The sequence below is a fragment of the Hipposideros armiger genome, unplaced genomic scaffold (assembly GCF_001890085.2).
Source record: "Hipposideros armiger isolate ML-2016 unplaced genomic scaffold, ASM189008v1 scaffold_281, whole genome shotgun sequence".
Classification (NCBI taxonomy): Eukaryota; Metazoa; Chordata; class Mammalia; order Chiroptera; family Hipposideridae; genus Hipposideros; species Hipposideros armiger.
This window is the reverse complement of record NW_017731631.1, coordinates 960,532-979,801: the sequence shown is the minus strand read 5'-3', so window position 1 is coordinate 979,801 and position 19,270 is coordinate 960,532. Positions and strand designations below refer to the sequence as shown.

Below are 19,270 nucleotides of genomic sequence, written 5' to 3'. Positions count from 1 at the left end.
ACATAACCACAAACAAAAGAAAATGCATTGATATGCTGCTATATTGAGAGAAAAATATTCTAGCCAAACTATTTTTATAGTAGCATTTTTAATTAACTATACCTTCATTTTATTACAATGCAGGTTTTACCCTCCCAACTTACCTAATATTTTCTGCTTTACACACAACCAGACAAAAGGATTAAAATACCTTTACCTCTGTCTAGCAACAATGGCTTAACAATATTACCTTAAACACTATTATAATTTAAAATAAAATGAAATGCAAGTTATACACATCAGGGATCTTTGTATCAAAGGCAAAAATAAATATGTAACAATTATTAAACTAAAAAACATAAGCATATATATTTTATATATATAATACTTACACTAATGTCATTAAGAACATTAGAAGCCTGTTCATGCTTTAGATTTCCTTTAATGACATGGTATGATAACTCATAAAGAGCTTGCTGGAAATCTGTTGAATATAAAAGAGAGTGTAAGGACGCACAGTCTCTTGAACATGAAAGGTAGATACACTGGGGAAGACCTATATATTTCCTACTTCTCAGAATTATTATAAGCATCAATAATGATAAAAAATACACTTCTAATGCTTTAACAGATTTTTTTCCTTTTATTTTCACAAAAACACACTACTAAAAGAGTAGGAAAAAGTTAACCCTGACTCCACTACTATAACTATTGCTTGAGCATTTCCTTCTAATCTTTTCCTGTATGTCTATATATTTTACATATTTGCATACACGGCACACATCATTTGGTATTCTGATTCCCCCACACCTTTATTTATTTATTTTTTTAAGCTGAGCCATCCTTCCACCTGTTGGCAGCTCAGCGGCTGCACAGCTCAGGCCGGGAATCGAACTGCTGTTGCTCAGAGCTCAAATTCTTGAGCGAGCTCTTAACCAACTGAGCCACTCGGCCGGCCCTTCCCCCATACTTTTAAAAACATGTTCTCATGCTACCAAAGTCTCCAAAATTATTTTCAATGACTGCATAGAAATCCAGCAAGTAGACATAAACTAAATTAACCATTCCTCTCACATGCAGATTGCACAGGTTTTTCTAAATATATTCAAATTATAGTCAATTCAATCTCAGGGCTACATTGACAAAAGGTAAAGCATAGCAGTAAAAAATAAAATCAAGGGCCAGCCGAGTGGCGCGTTGGTTAAGAACTGGCTTGGGGATGCCAGAGGGCCCCGGTTCGGATCCCACCTATGAAGGCCAGTGACACTGCCCTCTACAGCTAAGATGCTGAACAACAGCTCAACCTGGAACTGGGCTGCTGTGAGTCACTGGCAATGGTGTAGGCTGCAGCCCCTGCTGCAGTGGGTTGCCATGGGCTACCGTATGTAGCCAGCAGCCAGCATGAGCGGCCAGCAGCCGCAGTGAGCGGCCGTCCAGAAGCCGGCGACTGATCTGCCTCACCCGGAAAGAGCGCAATGATGGTGCCAACTTGGGCCAGTGAAGCAACGTCCTCCACAACTAGACTGAAGAACAAAAAATGACAGCAACTTGTCTGTTCCCCTTCCCCCAATTCCCCAGCGCTGTTCCCATCCCCCAATTCTCCAATAAAAATCTTTTTTAAAAAAGTAATATATAAAAAAACAAAGAGGATAGAATTTTACAATGAAATAAATTAATCCATTATTTGCTAAAGAAATATAGCCAGATTATCCCAATTCCTTGTGAAGAATTATTTAAATATATATTTACCTTCTGTTATATATGGTTGACCTTTTTCACAAATATGCCTTCATTATGCTTATAATAAACTATATAAAAGCTAAAATGCAAAGGAAAAGCTTTCTACTTATTAATATAGTAGGAATGACATGAGGTCAATTTCATGCTTTGAATTTCTATTAATAAAATGCTTTTATAATAAATAATACTCATTTAAAGTTATCTAGAGAACTAAGATTTTTTTAAAAAGCAATCACTCTTAGAAGGACAAAAGGGCTGAGCATAAACTAAATTCCCATAAGAATATAGGCTCATAGGGGCTGAGGGAATTCTAATCATAAGCACAGGAAATTAAAATAGAGAACAAATGGCCCAGGTCATTTAGCTGATACTAAGTGACAAAAAAACATCACAATGTAATTTACAAAGTAGCAAAATAGTCCCCAATTCACATGTTATTTAAAGGCCCATTTACGTGGTTAGGAACTCCTATTGTATTTTATCTACAAAAACAGTAAGTGGTGCCTTAAGACTATCAGGCTACCCCCACAAAATCCTATAAAATGTATACTGAAAAGTTGAAAAACTTTGTATTTACAATTGGGAGGAAAACTTACAACCCTTATAATCATACACAAAAAATAAATAAAAGGTTTTATCTTAATGCTAACACTTCAGAAAAAGTAGTTTTAAGAACAACCAAAAGTAAAAGGGACTTCTAGAGATTCTTAGGTTTTTTGTGGGATATGAACATTGAAGACATCAGTTTTTTTTTAAAGATTTTTTTGGGGAATTGGGGGGAGGGGAACAGTGTTGGGGAATCGGGGAAGGGGAACAGAGAGGTAGACAAATTGCTGTTTTTGTTCTTCAGTCTAGTTGTGGAGGACGTCGCTTCACTGGCCCATGTTGGTATGATCACTATGCTCTTCCCGGGTGAGGCAATCGGTCGCCGGTCATTGGTCGGCCGCTCACAGCAGCTCCCAACAGCACTCACCGGCTGCCCACCGCTCACGCTGGCTGCCAGCCACTCACGTAACTCATGGCAGCCCACTGCAGCCCTGCTGCAGCCTATGCCATCGCCGGTGACTCACAGCAGCCCAGCTCTAGGTTGAGCTGTTGTTCATCATCTTAGCTGTAGAGGGCGAGCGTCACTGGCCCTCAACGTGGGATCCGAACCGCAGCCCTGCTGCTCAGAGCTGGCATCCCAAGCGAACTCTTAACCAGCTGAGCCATTCGGCCAACCAAACACATCAGTTTTTCATTATGTCAAATATCACTGACCACTCATGTTTATCAGCCATCATTACAATGTTATTTTATTGGGGGAAAGCGACTTACAAAAAGAACAAGTTGAAGTAGTGTGTGCAAAGGAAAACTGCCTGCCTAAAATGAAATTAATTCAAGAAAAGGGCAGAAAGGGCAAGGACTGAGGGAACACTACCCAAATTCAATCCCCCTTAGATAAAGGAAATTCTGAAGAAATGACATTCACTCTCCTGCATGGACTACCAACTTGGGTGCTCAAACCAAAGTTTGATTGTTGGCAGTTATCAGCCAGAGTGTACATGCTGAAAAAGCTGGCAAGGGCAAGCCAGAGAGCACCAGCAATTTAGCCAATGAGACCATACTCATAACTATTTTTGGTTTCATACATGAATAAGAGCCAAGCAAATTAACAATAATCTGATAGTTATTAAAGATCCACACAGCCCCCATTTAAAACTAAAAGAGTAATCAGCCTGTCTTATGCTATTTATAGTTTTCCTGAGAATGCTTTCTTTCCGCTTAAGGTTTTTCAACTGCAAACAAGATCAAAGTTAACTGAGAACTTAACAATTTGTTTTAAGCATGGGAAAGAAACAAATTAAGTATACAGTGCTTTTAGAGTCTTTTTTTTACTTTCTTATACTTCTGGCAGTCAACTTCTTATTCAAAAAAGAAAGCACTATATCAACCAGAAATCTTTATGAATGGTAATGCAATTTTATAAGCGGGATGAATTGGAAAACAACTCTGGGGACTCAGGCTAGGAATGTTAAGTCTTAAAACAGGCCTTACCCAAATGACAGAAAAAAAAATGGCTCATTCATTTGTTGAAAAATGCTTTCCACTCAAAAAAACAAATTTTCTTTTAAAAGTATATACTCATATGAAGAAATAATTAATTTTTGATAAAACAAAAGTAACCATGGACAAAAACATTCTGTTCTTAATCTATTCACAAAGGCATAATTTAAATAATTCCAATAAAGTTAATAATTTTTGGTTTAAAATAGAATATTGGTTATAAATTATATTTGCCAGATCAAAAAAAAAATGGTATGGGTCTACCCCCAATGAAAGCTACATATGAAAATGCTTTAAACTTACTAGACATAATTGCTTTTGTTCTTGCCCCTCCTTTTCTAAATCCATATGCCTAATTTTAAATTAATAAATATTAAATAATAACATCCTTCAAAACTAAAATAACTGGAAATTTATATCCTGTTTAATTATATAATATTTTACTTAATAAACTATATTTGTGATATGCAGTAAACTCCTTTTTTTAATAAAGATTTTACTGGGGAATTGGGGAGGGGAAAAGTGTAGGGGAATTGGGGAAGGAGAATATTGTGTTTTTCCAGAACCCATCAGCTCTAAGTCAAGTTGTTGTCCTTCAGTCTTAGTTGTGGTGGGTACAAGCTCAGCTCCCAGTCCAGTGGCCACTTTCAATCTGGTTGCGGGGGGATTGGGGCAGCCCACCATCCCATACGGGTGTCAAACTGGCAACCTTCTGCTAAGAGCACGTGCTCTCACCAGTTCAGCGGCAGCTCAGCTCTGGCGCAGCTCAATGACCCACGTGGGAATCGAACCAGCGACCCTGTAGCTCAGAGCTCGTGCTCTAACCAACTGAGCCACTTGGCCGGCCCTGCAGTAAACTTCTTTTGCCATTTCATGTTTTCCATGACAATTGCCTTTAATAAGATCCCAAGATAACCAGCTTTAGTAAAAATACTGAAACTCAATTTCTGGAAATTTCCTAGAGTAAGATCACAATAGTTTTTCTTCCAGTGCTAGATATTCTCTTATATTTATGACAATAAGTAGCCTGTGTAATACTTTTTTAAAGATTTTTATGGGAACAGCGCTGGGGAATTAGGGAAAGGGGAACAGACAATTGCTGTCTTTTTGTTCTTCAGTCTAGCTGTGGAGGACGTTGCTTCACTGGCCCAAGTTGGCACCATCATTGCGCTCTTCCCGGGAGAGGCAGATCAGTCGCTGGCTTCTGGACGGCCGCTCACGCTGGCTGCTGGCTACACATGGTAGCCCATGGCAACCCACTGCAGCAGGGGCTGCAGCCTACACTGTCGCGTCGCCGGTGACTCACAGCAACCCAGCTCCAGGTTGAGCTGTTGTTCAGCATCTTAGCTGTAGAGGGCAGTGTCACTGGCCCTCATATGTGGGATCCGAACCGGGGCCCTCTGGTGTCCCAAGCCATCTCTTAACCAACGCGCCACTTGGCCAGCCCTGTAATTTTTAACACAGCTAGCAACTGCTGAATATACCATGTCACAATTATAAAAACCACGCAATATCATATGACTATTATGCAGGTCAAATAACATCCTTATACAAAAATATATAGTCTTACTGTAACTATAGTTTTTATTTTAACTGTAATATATTCATACAAAAGCTTTATATAATGTGAACTATCTTATACCTTTTGTTTTCATTCAAAACAATTTGATGGAAAACAGGATATTTATTAATTTTGAGCAAGCCAAAAATAATAGCTATGATACTTTTAAAAGTCTTACCTCTATAAGTCGAACTATCATGACTTTTATTTTCACTGAGGATCCGGCATAAATGCAAACTAGAATAAAACAGAAATAGTCTGCATTAATTTCAAATCCTAACATAGATGGTTCTTACAGAGCAAATTATATTGACTAAAAATATTTGGCAACGTATCAGATATTTAAATCCATTAGTTTATAATGAGAATAAAACAAACCTAAAAATCCTAATTTGTCAGAACTGGAGGATGCTAGTGAATCAATTTATGATTTTGAAAACTGGTAAAAGAATAAAAAAATCAAGCACTTATTCTGCCTTCATATAAGAAGCAACAGTTGATAAGAAATGTCTCTGTATTAAAAGTATTTCAGCTAATAAATGAAGGAATGATAAGATTACATCATTATTTTAAGATTCCTAATAAATTAAAAGATCTAGGCATCTATCAATGGCTATTCACATCACAAGAAGAGAACATCTCACATTATATGCCTCCTAATCCTGATGAAAGAATACACTACCTACCTATGAAGTTGTCAAAAAAATTAAACGGCATGAACCTGAATTCACTGTGGGAAACTCTACAGGACAATGGCTCAGTCTCTTCAACAAATGTATATTGCTATAAAAAATAAAAGATGATGAGGGGTCCCTCAGAGTAAAAAAGGTATAAGACAGACAGCAATCACAATGCATGAATCCTTACTTGGATCCTGTTTCAAACAAGTATTTTAAAAATTAACGTGAGTACATTTTTTATGAGTCAATTTTAATATTTTATAAAGACCCCATCTTTGAGATAAATCCTGAAATATTTAGAGATGAAATTATATTTAGTTCAATAGAATGGGAAAATGGGAAGGGTTATAGATGAAACAGAATTGGCCAGCAGTTGACAACTATAGAAGCTGGTTGATGATATCATTGAGACTATTATACCATTCTAGTTTCTCATCTGAGATTTTTCCCCAATAATAAAATTTAAAAACAAAAAACTGAATTTTTCAACAAATTGAAAAAAATACTTGTATTTTGAATACCTCTTCATTAGATTAACTTACATACAGCAAAGAAGGTTATACAGGCTACAGTGAAAACAGGTATGCTCACTTGGAACTCCAGGAAGGAGAGAGAATGGGGCAAAATCAATATCTGAAGAAATAATAACCAACAATTCAGTTTTCCAGAACTAAAATGAAATCCACATCTGGGTACATTACATACAGTAAAGCTACAGAAAACCAAAGACAAAATCATTTAAGCAACTAAGAAAAGAAAGACAATATTATCTTCATGACTTCTCAACAAAACAGTGAGTGCCACAGAGAGCTGAAAAATATATGTAAGGTGCTAAAGCAAAGTATCTGCCAACCTAAAATTCTATAACCCAAAAACCAAAATTGCAAGAAGAGGCAAAATAAGGACTAAATTTCAAACAATAATTGAGTTCACACACTAAAAGAAAAGCTTAAGGACATTCTTTAGGCAGGATATAAATAATTCTAGATAGAACCTTAGAGCTGCAGCAAGAAATGACAAGGGAAAAAGTGGTAAGTGTATGTGATATGGACCAAATGAAAGAGCCCCTCCCTTTTTAAGTCTCCTTATCCCTAGTTTCTTAGCTCCCTGGTCCGAGGTCCTAATCACTTTTTAAATCAGTTTCTTAATCTTAAACAAAAGATTGTTCCTAGCCTGAATCACAGAAAGTGTCCTACCCCGTGCTTCAGATAATTACCCAGAAACTTGTGATTTATGCTTGTTGATTGTAATCATTGTGGCCCAGCATTCTTTCTAGGTCATTCTGGGCCCAGCTCCTGGGTGAATAAGGCCACCTGAACGACCAGTTAAACCAGAGGAAAAAGCCACAGGCTCCAAGAAGCTAAATGGACTTTCCATCACATAGTCACCCTGCGTCAGTAGCTTTGAGTCCTGCTTCTTGGGCCAACACTTTTAAATCTATTAACAAAATCTATCTCTCCTCATCCAGGGGCCATCAGGATACAAATGATACCCCAGCAAGGTTTCCAGTACATCCCAGCCAAGGAGGCCAACGCAGTCTTCCAGGTGGATCCCGAGACCCCTTCCTCTCATCTAAGATCAGATAGGGCGAGAGTTCTGTGAATCCCCAATAGGTAAGGACAACAACTACATTCAGCAGGAAGCAGATACAGAAGAAGAGACCTTCTGTCCCTCAACTTCCCATAGAGATTTATGGGGATCACACCTCTCGAGAAAATAAGGCAGGCAGTTAGAGGCAGCAATTGGGTCTCCAAATATTCCTGCACGTCCAACACAACCTATGAAATGCGACCACCCAGAAACCTCCCCTCCACACCAAAAACTTTCCCTTATTTACTATAAACATCAATCACTATGAGGAAGCCAAAGGACACAAGATACCTAACTAGATTAGACTGGTCACTCACACCTGCGCAGTAAAGGCTACAATGACCTTCATTTCACTCTAGCCCAGGGGTCGGCAAACTGCAGCTCGCGAGCCAAATGCAGCTCTTTGGGTATGTTCCGTCTCAAAAGTTTGCCGACCTCTGGAAGAGCCAATCCTGTCCCTCACAACAATTTAAAAATCATTAAAGAGACATAAATATATATTTTACATAATCACCATTATGTGAATAATATCCTTCAAAAACCTTACAAATGGGGCTGGCCGAGTGGCTCAGTTGGTTAAGAGTTGGCTTAAGAGCGCAAGCTCTGAACAACAGGGCTGCCGGTTTGATTCCCACATGGGTCAGTGATGCTGCACCGGAGCTGAGCTGTCACTGAGCTGCATGTGTAACAACAAGATTGCACAGCAACTTGAGCTGAGCTGCTGCCCAGATGGCTCAGTGGATAGAGCATCCACTCTTAACAACAAGGCTGCCGGATTCAACTCCTGCATGGCATGGTGGCTATGCCCACCCACAACTAAGACTGAACTCGGCAACTTGAGCTGAGCTGCATGCAGCCCGGATGATTCAGTAGATAGAGCATGTGCTCTTAACAACAAGGCTGCTGGTTCGACTCCCGCATGGGATAGTGGCTACACCCACCTGTAACTAAGATTGAACACAGTACCTTGAGCTGAGAGGCCATGAGCTGCCGACGGGAAGCCAGATGGTGACTGGCACCCTACACAACGAAAACTGAAGAACAACTGGGCCAGTCCCTCCCCCAATTCCCCAAAAAAATCTTTAAAAAAATTCATAAGTGAAACTATGCTAGCTTTATTTTCATTTTCAATCTTACTTGAGCCACACATATATACCCAAAGAGCTGCATGTAGCTCACGAGCCGCAGTTTGCTGACCCCTGGCAGCTCTTCTATCTCAAAAGTTTGCTGACCCCTGCCCTAGCCTCATTATACCATCATTGTACTATCATACATATGCCTGGAAGTTCATTAATATCATTAAAACAAACTGAATTCTGGGAAGGAACATCCGCAGTCTGAAAAGATGTAATAGTCTCCTGTCAATCATAAGTACCAATCAAGACTACCCACACCCAGAGAGGAGTAGCCCATTCTAGAAGAGAAAGAAATGAAAACACCCAAGTCCTAGCCAGTCGGTGCCTTTTGAGCCACTCTGTTCCTCCAGATCACTCCTATCCCTTTGGAGTGTACTTTCACTTCTAATAAACTGTTCTTTTGCAACTGCCTTTTGGTGTCCCACTCAATTCTTTGTTCGGGATACCAAGAACCTGGACACAGGGCCGAGGGGAGTCCATGCTCCAGTAACATATGGATAACTCTAAATGAATATTAACTGAATAATAATAAGTGTCTTGTGGTACTTAAACATGTATAGTATTAAATATTTAGAAATATAAATGGAAAAATAATATTAAAATACATCAAGATTAATGTAGGTTTATCTCAAACACATAAGTTTAGTTCAAATTAATTCACCACATTAAACTGACTTTTTAAAATCACACTGTAGGGCCGGCCGAGTGGCACGTTGGTTAAGAGCTGGCTTGGGACGCCAGAGGGCCCCGGTTCGGATCCCACATATGAGGGCCAGTGACACTGCCCTCTACAGCTAAGAAGCCAAACAACAGCTCAACCTGGAGCTGGGCTGCCATGAGTCACCAGCGACGGAGTAGGCTGCAGCCCCTGCGGCAGTGGGTTGCCATGGGCTACTGTGTGTAGCCAGCAGCCAGCGTGAGCGGCCAGCTGCCAGCGTGAGCGGCCAGCTGCCACCATGAGCGGCCGTCCAGAAGCCGGCGACTGATCTGCCTCGCCCAGGAAGGGCACAATGATGGTGCTAATGGGACCAGTGAAGCAACGTCCTCCAAAACTAGACTAAAGAACAAAAGGACAGCAACTTGTCTGTTCCCCTTCCCCCAATTCCCCAGCGCTGTTCCCATCCCCAATTCCCCAATAAAAATCTTTAAAAAAATAAACAAAATAAATAAAATCATACTATAGTTCAATAGATGCATAAATGATATTTGACAATATTCAACATCTATCACTATTTTTTTAAAAGACTCTTAGAAAAATAGGAATAGAAGGGAACTGTTACAATTTGAAATTAGCAGTTCTGACAGTATGGTTCACAAACCCTTGATCCCCAAGACACTTTCTGGAGCTCTACAAGATCTGAACTATATTGTAAGAATACTAAGATTTCATTTCCTTTTTTTGCTGTAATGACATTTGCACTAATAGTTCAAAAACAAAGGAAGATAAGACTGTTGGCATCTTAGCATGTATCAACGCAAAAACACAAAACTGTCTCATTGAATTCTTCATGATCAAGATATTGAAGGAAAGAATAAAGCCAGTCTCATGTAAGATGCCACCAAACAGTTTCATTATATTTTTCATGACTGTTCACAAACAAAAGCCAGTTTCACTTAGGAATGTCCTCGATGGGAGTGACATCAGCAAGATGGCAGCATAGGAAGCCCCAGGCCTTCCTTCCTCCCATGGAAACATCCATTCAACAGTAATACTTGTACACATACCAATTCCCTTTATGAGAAATTCAGAAACCAGTTAAGAGGCTCCTGCACTCAAGGCAAGCACTATGCCAGCTGCATTAAAGCGGGTAGGAAAATTCATGACACCCTTTCACCATAGTCCCTCCTCCTGGCACAGCACCACACAATGAGAAGGAAACTCCCAGCTCCCAAATTCTCCCTGAGGACGAAAAGTGAAGACTGGAATGTGCATCTAACATTCTGACTTGGCAGGGAGGCTAGAAGCTGGGGGACTAGTTCTTTCCCAAACATCTTGGAGCACACAGATAGGACCTCGCATACTCTAGGTGACTAGGGCCTGCAGAGAACAAAAAAAGAGCAAGGTGGTGAGCTGCAGATCCAGATAATCAACAACACAGGAAACAGAAACCAATACAACTCAGCAACCTCTCCTTCAGGTTGAAAGAGAAGTCTGGAGTGTGTCCAACATTCCAGCTTTGGGGGAAAGGGGCTGCCTGAGGGACTGGTTTCTGTGTAGCCTGACTTTGGGTGCTGACAGTACCTTTTATACTCTAGCTTCCTGGGGGCCACTAAGAACAAAAAAGAGCTGGGTGGTGTGCTGCTGCTTCAGAGGATCCATGGTACAACAGATAGACAAAACATATAAGAGAGTACAAGCTTCTGAAAAAAAAAGAAACTGGAAAACCCTTCTAATTTGGAATCAACACACCTAAGTCCAGAGAAGACATATCAAGAGAAAAGGTTTGAGGGCCGGCTGAGTGGCTCAGTTGGTTAAGAGCTCACTCAAGAGTTTGAGCTCTGAGCAACAGCAGTTCGAGTCCCGGCCCAAGCTGAGCAGCCACTGAGCTGCCAACAGGTGGCAGGATGGCTCAGCTAAAAAATAATAATAATAAAATAATAAATTAAAAAAAAAAAATCCAAGAAGAGCATAACTTAAAAAAAAAAAGAGAGAAAATGTTTGAGAGGCACCCAGAATCTAAACCAGGCTGACTGGTAAAGACCTTTCCCTGTACTAAGTTAGTCCATAAAGACTGGGAGAGAAAAGTGTTTTTTCAAATGCAATACCAACACAAAATTAAAAGAAACATAAAGAAACAGAGAAAATGACCCAATAAAAGGAACAAAGTCTCCAGAAACTGACTCAAAAGAAATAGAGGTACCATATTTCCCCATGTATAAGATGCACCCTTTTTCAAAAAATTTGGGGTCTAAAAACTGGGTGCGTCTTATACAGTAGTTGCAGATTTTATTTTTTACTTGCATTTCCCACAAGTGATGAGGAGTTGTATGAATTTTATGATGAATAAAACTTGAGTTCAATAACTTTATGTAATACATTTTTTTCAAATTTCGGGCCCCAAAATTAAGGTGCGTCTTATACATGGGAGCGTCTTATATATGGGGAAATGCGGGTATATGAATTATATGGAAATAATTTAAATTAACCATCATAAAGACACTCAACAACCTCAGGAATGTGATGCAGGAACAGAATGAAAATTTCAACAAAAGGATAGAAAATATTTAAAAAGAACCAAACAAATTTTGGAGCTAAAGAATGTAATAACTGAACTGAAAAATTCACTAGAAAGTTTCAACAGCATTACAGGTACTCACATGCAAAACAATGAAACTGGACACTTGTTTTACACCATAATACAAATTTGAACTAAAAAAAATGAATTAAGTACATAAACATAAGACCTGAAACTGTAAAACTCCTAGAAAAAAACATGCAGGAGAAGCTTCATGACATTGGTGTTAGCAAGATTTCTTAGACTGGACCAGCCGAGTGGCTCATTGGTTAAGAGTTGGCTTGGGAGTGTGAGCTCTGTGCAGCAGGGCCCTGGTTCGGATCCCACATTGAGGGCCAGTGACACTACGCCCTCTACAGCTAAGATGAACAACAGTTCGACCTGGAGCTGGGCTGCCGTGAGCCACCGGCGACGGCCTAGGTTGCAGTGGAGTTGCAGTGGGCTGCCGTGAGCTACATGAGTGGCCAGCAGCCAGTGTGAGCTACCGTGATCTGCCGCAGCAGGGAAGAGTGCAATGATCACAATACCAACATGGGCCAGTGAAGCGATGTCTTCCACAACTAGACTGAAGAACAAAAGGACAGCAACTTGTCTGTTCCACTTCCCCGATTCCCCAACGCTGCTCCCTCCCCCAATTCCCCAATGAAATCTTTAAAAAAAAAAAGATGAGATCTCACATTAAAAAAAAAAGATTTCTTAGATAAGACACCAAAAGCACAGGCTACAAAAGCAAAAACAGGCAAGTGGGACATCAAAATAAAAATTGTATGCACAGCAAAGGAAACAAGGAATGAAAAGACAACCTATGGAATGGAACAAAATATTTGGAAACCATTATCTGATAAGGGGCTAATATCCACAATATCAAGTCTGACAATTAAGTTCGCTAACTCATCCTAGAAAAAGTGCTACATACCTCATTGCTGAAGATCACTAGGGTCACCTTCAAAGTACTCCCCTTAGGAAGCTAGGCACTGACACCAGCGCCTAGTCCACCCAAGCAATTTTGGAACTCTTTTTCTGGAATGGCCATCAGAGCTGTTATCGTATTACCCTTGAAGTCCTGAATGCCATCAAAACGTCTTCCTTTCAATATTTCCTTTATCTTTGGGTAAAGAAAACAGTCATTGGGCACCAGATCAGGTGAGTAGGGAAGGTGTTCCAATACGGTTCTTTGTTTTCTGGATAAAAACTCCATCACAGACAGAGCTGGGTGAGCTGGTGCATTCTCATGATGCAAGAGCCATTATTAGTAGGGGAAAAGTTCAGGTCGTCTAACTTTTTCATACAGCCATTTCAGCACTTCCAAATAGTAAACTTCCCTGTTTGTCCAGTTGGTACAAATTCATAATGCATAATCTCTCTGATATCAAAAAAGGTTAGCAACATTGTTTTAACTCTTAATTTGGACTGACAGAACATTTTTTTGGTTGTGGAAAATTGGCTGACTTCCATTGTTTATTTTGACACTTCGTTCAGGGTCATAATGGTATATCCACGTTTCATCACAAGTGATAACCCAGCCCAAAACATCATCTTTTTTTTTTTTTACTTTTTTTTTTTAAATTGGGAAGTTGGGGGAGAGGAACAGTGTTGGGGAATTGGGGAAGGGGACCAGCCAAGTTGTTAATCTTCAATCTTTGTTGTGGAGGGCGCCAGTCACCATCTGGCTGCCCGTCGGCAGCTCGTGGCCTCTAAGCTCAAGGTGCTGTGTTCAATCTTAGTTGCGGGTGGGCGTAGCCACCATCCCATGAGGGAGTCGAACAAGCAGCCTTGTTGTTAAGAGCGCACACTCTATCCACTGAGCCATTCGGGCGGCAGCTCAGCTCAAGGTGCCGAGTTCAGTCTTAGTCGCTGGCAGACGTAGCCCACCATTTAACAGGCAATCTTGCTGTTAGGAGCACATGCTCTCACCAGCTGAGCCATCATGCCAACAGCAGCAGCTCAGCTCAGGAGCAGCATCATTGGCCCATGTGGGAATCAAACCGGCAGCCCTGTTGCTCAGAGCTTGCACTCTTAAGCTAATTCTTAACCAACTGAGCCACTCGGCCAGCGCCCAAAACATCATCTTGCCTCTCTAAAAGGTCTTGGCAAACTTTGACTATCCTCTGTGCTTTTGTTCATCAGTGAGCTCCTCCTCCTTGTACACAACTTTTTCACGCCAAGATTTCAGTTAAGATTTTCCTGTTTCTCTATCGATGTTTACTTGGTCTGCTATGTTTCTCACAGTCAGCTGACGATTTTAATGCACAATTCAAAAATTTCTGCAATGTTTTCACTAGTTCTGTTTCTTACTGGCCGCCCTGACCCTCCCTTCATCAGTGATGCGTTCTCTCCCCTCAGAAAAACATTTAATCCATTTGTACACTGCCGTTGTCTTCATGGCATTATCCCCATAAACTTGGACCAACATGTTCCTGATTTCACTTCCACTCTTGCCAAGTTTAACAAGAAAATTAATATTTGTTCATTGCACTAATTCAAGCTCAGACATTCTTCTATGGCCCACAAACAAAAAACAATAATGAACACCACTCAGCAAGACACTGCCACACTTTGACACAAACACAACTGTGAGACACTATTATACCAAGGTTATGAAACCTTACCGAGCTGTTTGCACAGTGCTGCCAATGTAAGCACACGGTGGCAAGTTCACAAATTTAAATGTCAGACCTCATATATAAGGAATACCTACAACTGAACAGCAAAAATAACAACCTGAATTAAAAATGGTTGACAGACTTGAACAGACATTTCTCCAAAAGCATACAAATGACCGATAGGTATATGAAAAGATGTGCAATGTCACCTATCAGAGAAATGCAAATCAAACCCACAATGAGCTGTCACTCCATGCTTGTAAGTATGTATTATCCAAAAAAAAAAAAAACAATGGAGGATTACATCATAGAAATGGCGACATGAGGGGAGCCTCTTAAAATCTCCGCTGGAATTTATAATAAATCGAACAGCTATAATTCCACAGATAACTCCCTGCGCTACAGACAGGCAAGACTAAGAGACCCGCAATTGAAATCATCTAAAGGTGGGAAAATTGGGCGAGCAGGGGAGAAGGCAAGGGGAAAGTGTGGAGACGCAGGTCACGTGGGTCCACAGAACACAGACCGGAGCTTGGACCTTCGAGGTTCCTGCATTCCTGAGCTACAGCAATCAAGGCAGAGGGAAGACTGCAAACTGCTAGTGCTCCCCTTATGCCACACAGTCCTGCCTGAGGGATCAGCATATAACATGGCTGAACCCAACGATCAAGGCAGAGACCTCGAAGCAAAGACTGAAGGAAGAAGGGTGAGAACGGTGGTTCAAGCCCTCACTGTCAAGCAGAAGACAGAAAACAGGCACGCAGTGTAGCCAACCCATTCCCACCCTTCGAGATCTCGCCCTACCCCAAAATTCCCAGTACTAGAAGCAGAATGGAAAGAGTGTCAGATCAAAATAACATAATATTTGCAGTTCTGAGAACTGTGGCCCAACAGCCACGGACTCGAAGCCCAACTCATTCCGGCAAAGGGGAGGGAGCCTTCACTGCAGGATTGGCTGTGCTGGTGGTCGCCGCCATTGCCCAGAGCCACCTCTCAAAACTCACCCTGCCCCTGCCTCCACCGATCTGGGCGGATCCCTGCATGGTTAAACAGAGCCAAGGAAAAACACAAGCTCTGAAAGGGATGCTGGAAGAGCTTTGGAAATTCAGAAGCTCTCCATATCCCCTAACAGAGGTGGTGCGCTGAGAATCAGACGACCTGATCCCAGGGGAGAAGTCCACCTTACAGGGAACCCCTCCCCCACTGATTGTGTGAGAAGCTGGAACAGTGCAGAGAAAATATAACACTACAGTGAGAGAGAATAAAAGTCTGCAGTGGGAGAGAAAATAAAGCATTCCACCAACACATAATGGAAAGCAAAACAAAGACATCTTCCTATCAACCTATTGCAGAACCCAGTCCTGTAGATGCCTAGGAAGATAAATAATAATTCATTAATTGTCATGAATAACCAAGGTAACAAGGCAGCTCAGAAAGAAAATGAAAAGTCTCCAGAAAATGAACTTAAAGACATGGAAATATGTGACTTAAATGACAGAGAATTCATGACTGCAGTTCTGGAAAAACTCAACGACATGCAAGAAAACATGGATGGGCAGTTTAATGAACTCAGAAACACAAAGAACAAAATGAACATTTAACCAAAGAGACTGAAATTTTTAAAAAGAAACAAATAGAATTTCTGGAGAGTAAGAACTCAATAGAAGAAATGAAGAATGAAATAGCCAGCTTAGGTAACAGAGCTGACCAGATGGAGGAAAAAATCAGTGACATCAATAACAGAAATCTGGAAATGACACAGATGGAAGAAGAGAGAGACTTGAGAGTTAAAAGAAATGAAAGAACCTCTATAAGAACTTTCTGACTCCATCAGAAAGAGCAAAATAAGAATAATAGGCATACCCGAAGGAGAAGAAAGGGAGAAGGGAACAGAGACTATATTCAAACAAATAGTCGATGAGAATTTCCCAAACTTGGGGAAATAACTGGATCCTTGAGTCCAAGAAGCAAATAGAACACCTAATTACCTCAATCCAAACAGGCCTTCTCCAAGGCACATTGTACTAAAGCTGTCAAAATTTAACCACAAAGAAAAAATCCTCAAGGCAGCCAGGGAAAAGAAGGTAACCTACAAATGAAAGTCCATTAAATTATAATCAGATGTTTCAGCAGAAACTCTACAAGTCTGGAGGGAGTAGAATCACATATTCAAACTATTGAAAGAGAGAAATTATGAGTCAAGAATAATATATCCAGCAAACATATCCTTTAGATAGGAAGGATGAATGAAGACATTTCCACACATATAAAAGCTAAGAGAATTTTCTAACACACAACATGCACTACAAGAAATACTGAAGGAGGGGCTGGCCGAGTGGCATATTGGTTAAGAGTTGGCTTGAGGGCCGGCCGAGTGGCGCGTTGGTTAAGAACTGGCTTGGGATGGAAGAGGGCCCCGGTTTGGATCCCACATATGAGGGCCAGTGACACTGCCCTCCACACCTAAGATGGTGAACAACAGCTTGGCCTGGAGCTGGGCTGCCGTGAATCGCTGGTGACGGCGTAGGCTGCAGCCCCTGCTGCAGTGGGCTGCCATAAGCTACCGTGAGTGGCTGGCAGCCAGCGTGAGCGGCCGGCAGCGGGCGTGAACTGCCGTGAGCCGCCATGAGCCGCCGTCCAATAGCCAGCGAGTGACTGCCTCAGCTGGGAAGAGCACACTGATAATACCAACATGGTCCAGTGAAGCGAGGTCTTCCACAATTAGACTGAAGAACAAAAGGACAGCAACCTGTCTGTTCCCCTTCCCCGATTCCCCAACACTGTTCCCATCCCCCCAATTCCCCAATAAAATCTTTCAAACAAAAATACTGAAGGAGGGTATTTGACCAAAAACAAAAAAGCAAAATACAAAACCGTGAGTAGTATTACAAACAGACAGACAGAAGCAGGAAATGGCAACCCCTACACCAAATAAGCCACTATACACTTAAACATAACATACAGGGTAAAGAAGGGGGAAAACAATTAGAAAAAAAAATGAAAAAGACAACTTGCTACTGCAACACAGACATCAACTCACAGCATAAATAACTATAATTTGTGACAACAAAACCATGAAAGGTAAGAGAGTCAAGGTCGGAACTGGCACAAGGGAATGGAGAAAGGAAGCATGCTGAAGAAAATGGAATACTCTAAATATGAAACTTTATTTTATGTAAACATAACAGTAACCACACACAAAAAAATCCAGAACTGAAATATACAGTAAAACCTTGGATTGCGAGTAACGTGGTTTGTGAATGTTCTGTAAGACGAGCAAACATTTGTAATACATTTTAACGTGTTAAACGAGCAATGGCTTTCAATACAAGTAGTTTGCTTCTAGAACAAATAATGCTTGCAAACCAAGGTATTACTGTATAACATAAAAAAGAAGAAACACAGTTAAAGCTCATAGAATACCACCACACTGAAATAATACACAACAACAAAAAAGCAAAGAAACAATGCAGACACAGTCCTACCAAAAAGAATGATAGGAAATCCTCATATATCAATAATCACCTTGGGGCCGGCCGAGTGGCGCGATGGTTAAGAGCTGGCTTGGGATGCCAGAGGGCCCCGGTTCAGATCCCACCTATGAGGGCCAGTGACACTGCCCTCTGCAGCTAAGATGCTGAACAACAGCTCAACCTGGAGCTGGGCTGCCGTGGGTCGCAGGTGACGGCGTAGGCTGCACTCCCCTGCTGCAGTGGGCTGCCATAAGCTACCGTGTGTAGCCAGCAGCCAGCGTGAGCAGCCAGCAGCCGCAGTGAGCGGCCGTCCAGAAGCCGGCGACTGATGTGCCTCGCCCGGGAAGAGCACAATGATGGTGCCAACTTGGGCCAGTGAAGCGACGTCCTCCACAACTAGACTGAAGAACAAAAGGACAGGCAACTTGTCTGTTCCCCTTCCCTGATTCCCCAGCGCTGTTCCCCTCCCCCAATTCCCCAATAAAATCTTTAAAAAAAATAATAATCACCCTAAACATAAATGGACTGAACTCACCAATAAAAAGGCACAGGATAGCAGACTGGATCAAAACACTAAACCCAACCATATACTGCCTCCAATAGACACATCTCAGCTGCAAGGACAAATATAAATTCAAAGTGAAAGGGTAGAAATTGACTCTCCAAGCAAATGGTATTCAGAGAAAAGCAGGTATAGCTATACTGATATCAGATGAAACAGACTTCAGGATAAAAAAAGGTATCAAAAGACAAAGATGGACATTTCATAATGATAAAGGGGACTATACAACAAGAAGACATAATAATCGTCAATATTTATGCCCCCAATCAGGGAGCACCAAAATATACAAAGCAATTACTAAGGGAGAAATTGACCAAAACACTATAGTAGGGGGCCTAAATACATTGACAGCAATGGATAGATCACTGAAACAGAAAATAAAGAAATATCAGCCCAAAATGACACATTAGATGACATGCACATAATTGACATTTATAGAACATTTCATCCTTGAATATCAGACTATACATTATTTTCTAGTGTACATGGAACATTCTCAAGCATAGACAATATATTGGGACATAAAACTAGCCTCAGCAAATTTAAGAACATTGAAATCATACCAAGCATATTCTCTGATCACAGGGTTTGAAATTGGATATCAACTGCAAAAAGAAAGCAGGAAAAAAATCAAATATGTGGAGATTAAACAACATGCTTTGAA

The 19,270-nt window shown here is 40.9% G+C and overlaps 1 protein-coding gene across 6 annotated transcripts in view; it reads right to left on the bottom strand.

Annotated features, from left to right (window-relative positions):
- THOC2 (THO complex subunit 2) overlaps window positions 1-19,270 on the bottom strand; it is a 135,624-nt gene that overhangs the window by 100,108 nt on the left and 16,246 nt on the right. For all 6 annotated transcript variants that reach the window (XM_019657928.1, XM_019657930.1, XM_019657929.1 and 3 more), the window contains exons 2-3: window positions 5,505-5,563; window positions 372-463 (exon numbers count right to left, since the gene is read on the bottom strand). In XM_019657928.1, the coding sequence (XP_019513473.1) occupies window positions 372-463; window positions 5,505-5,563 (151 nt within the window). The remainder of the gene's footprint in view (window positions 1-371; window positions 464-5,504; window positions 5,564-19,270) is intronic.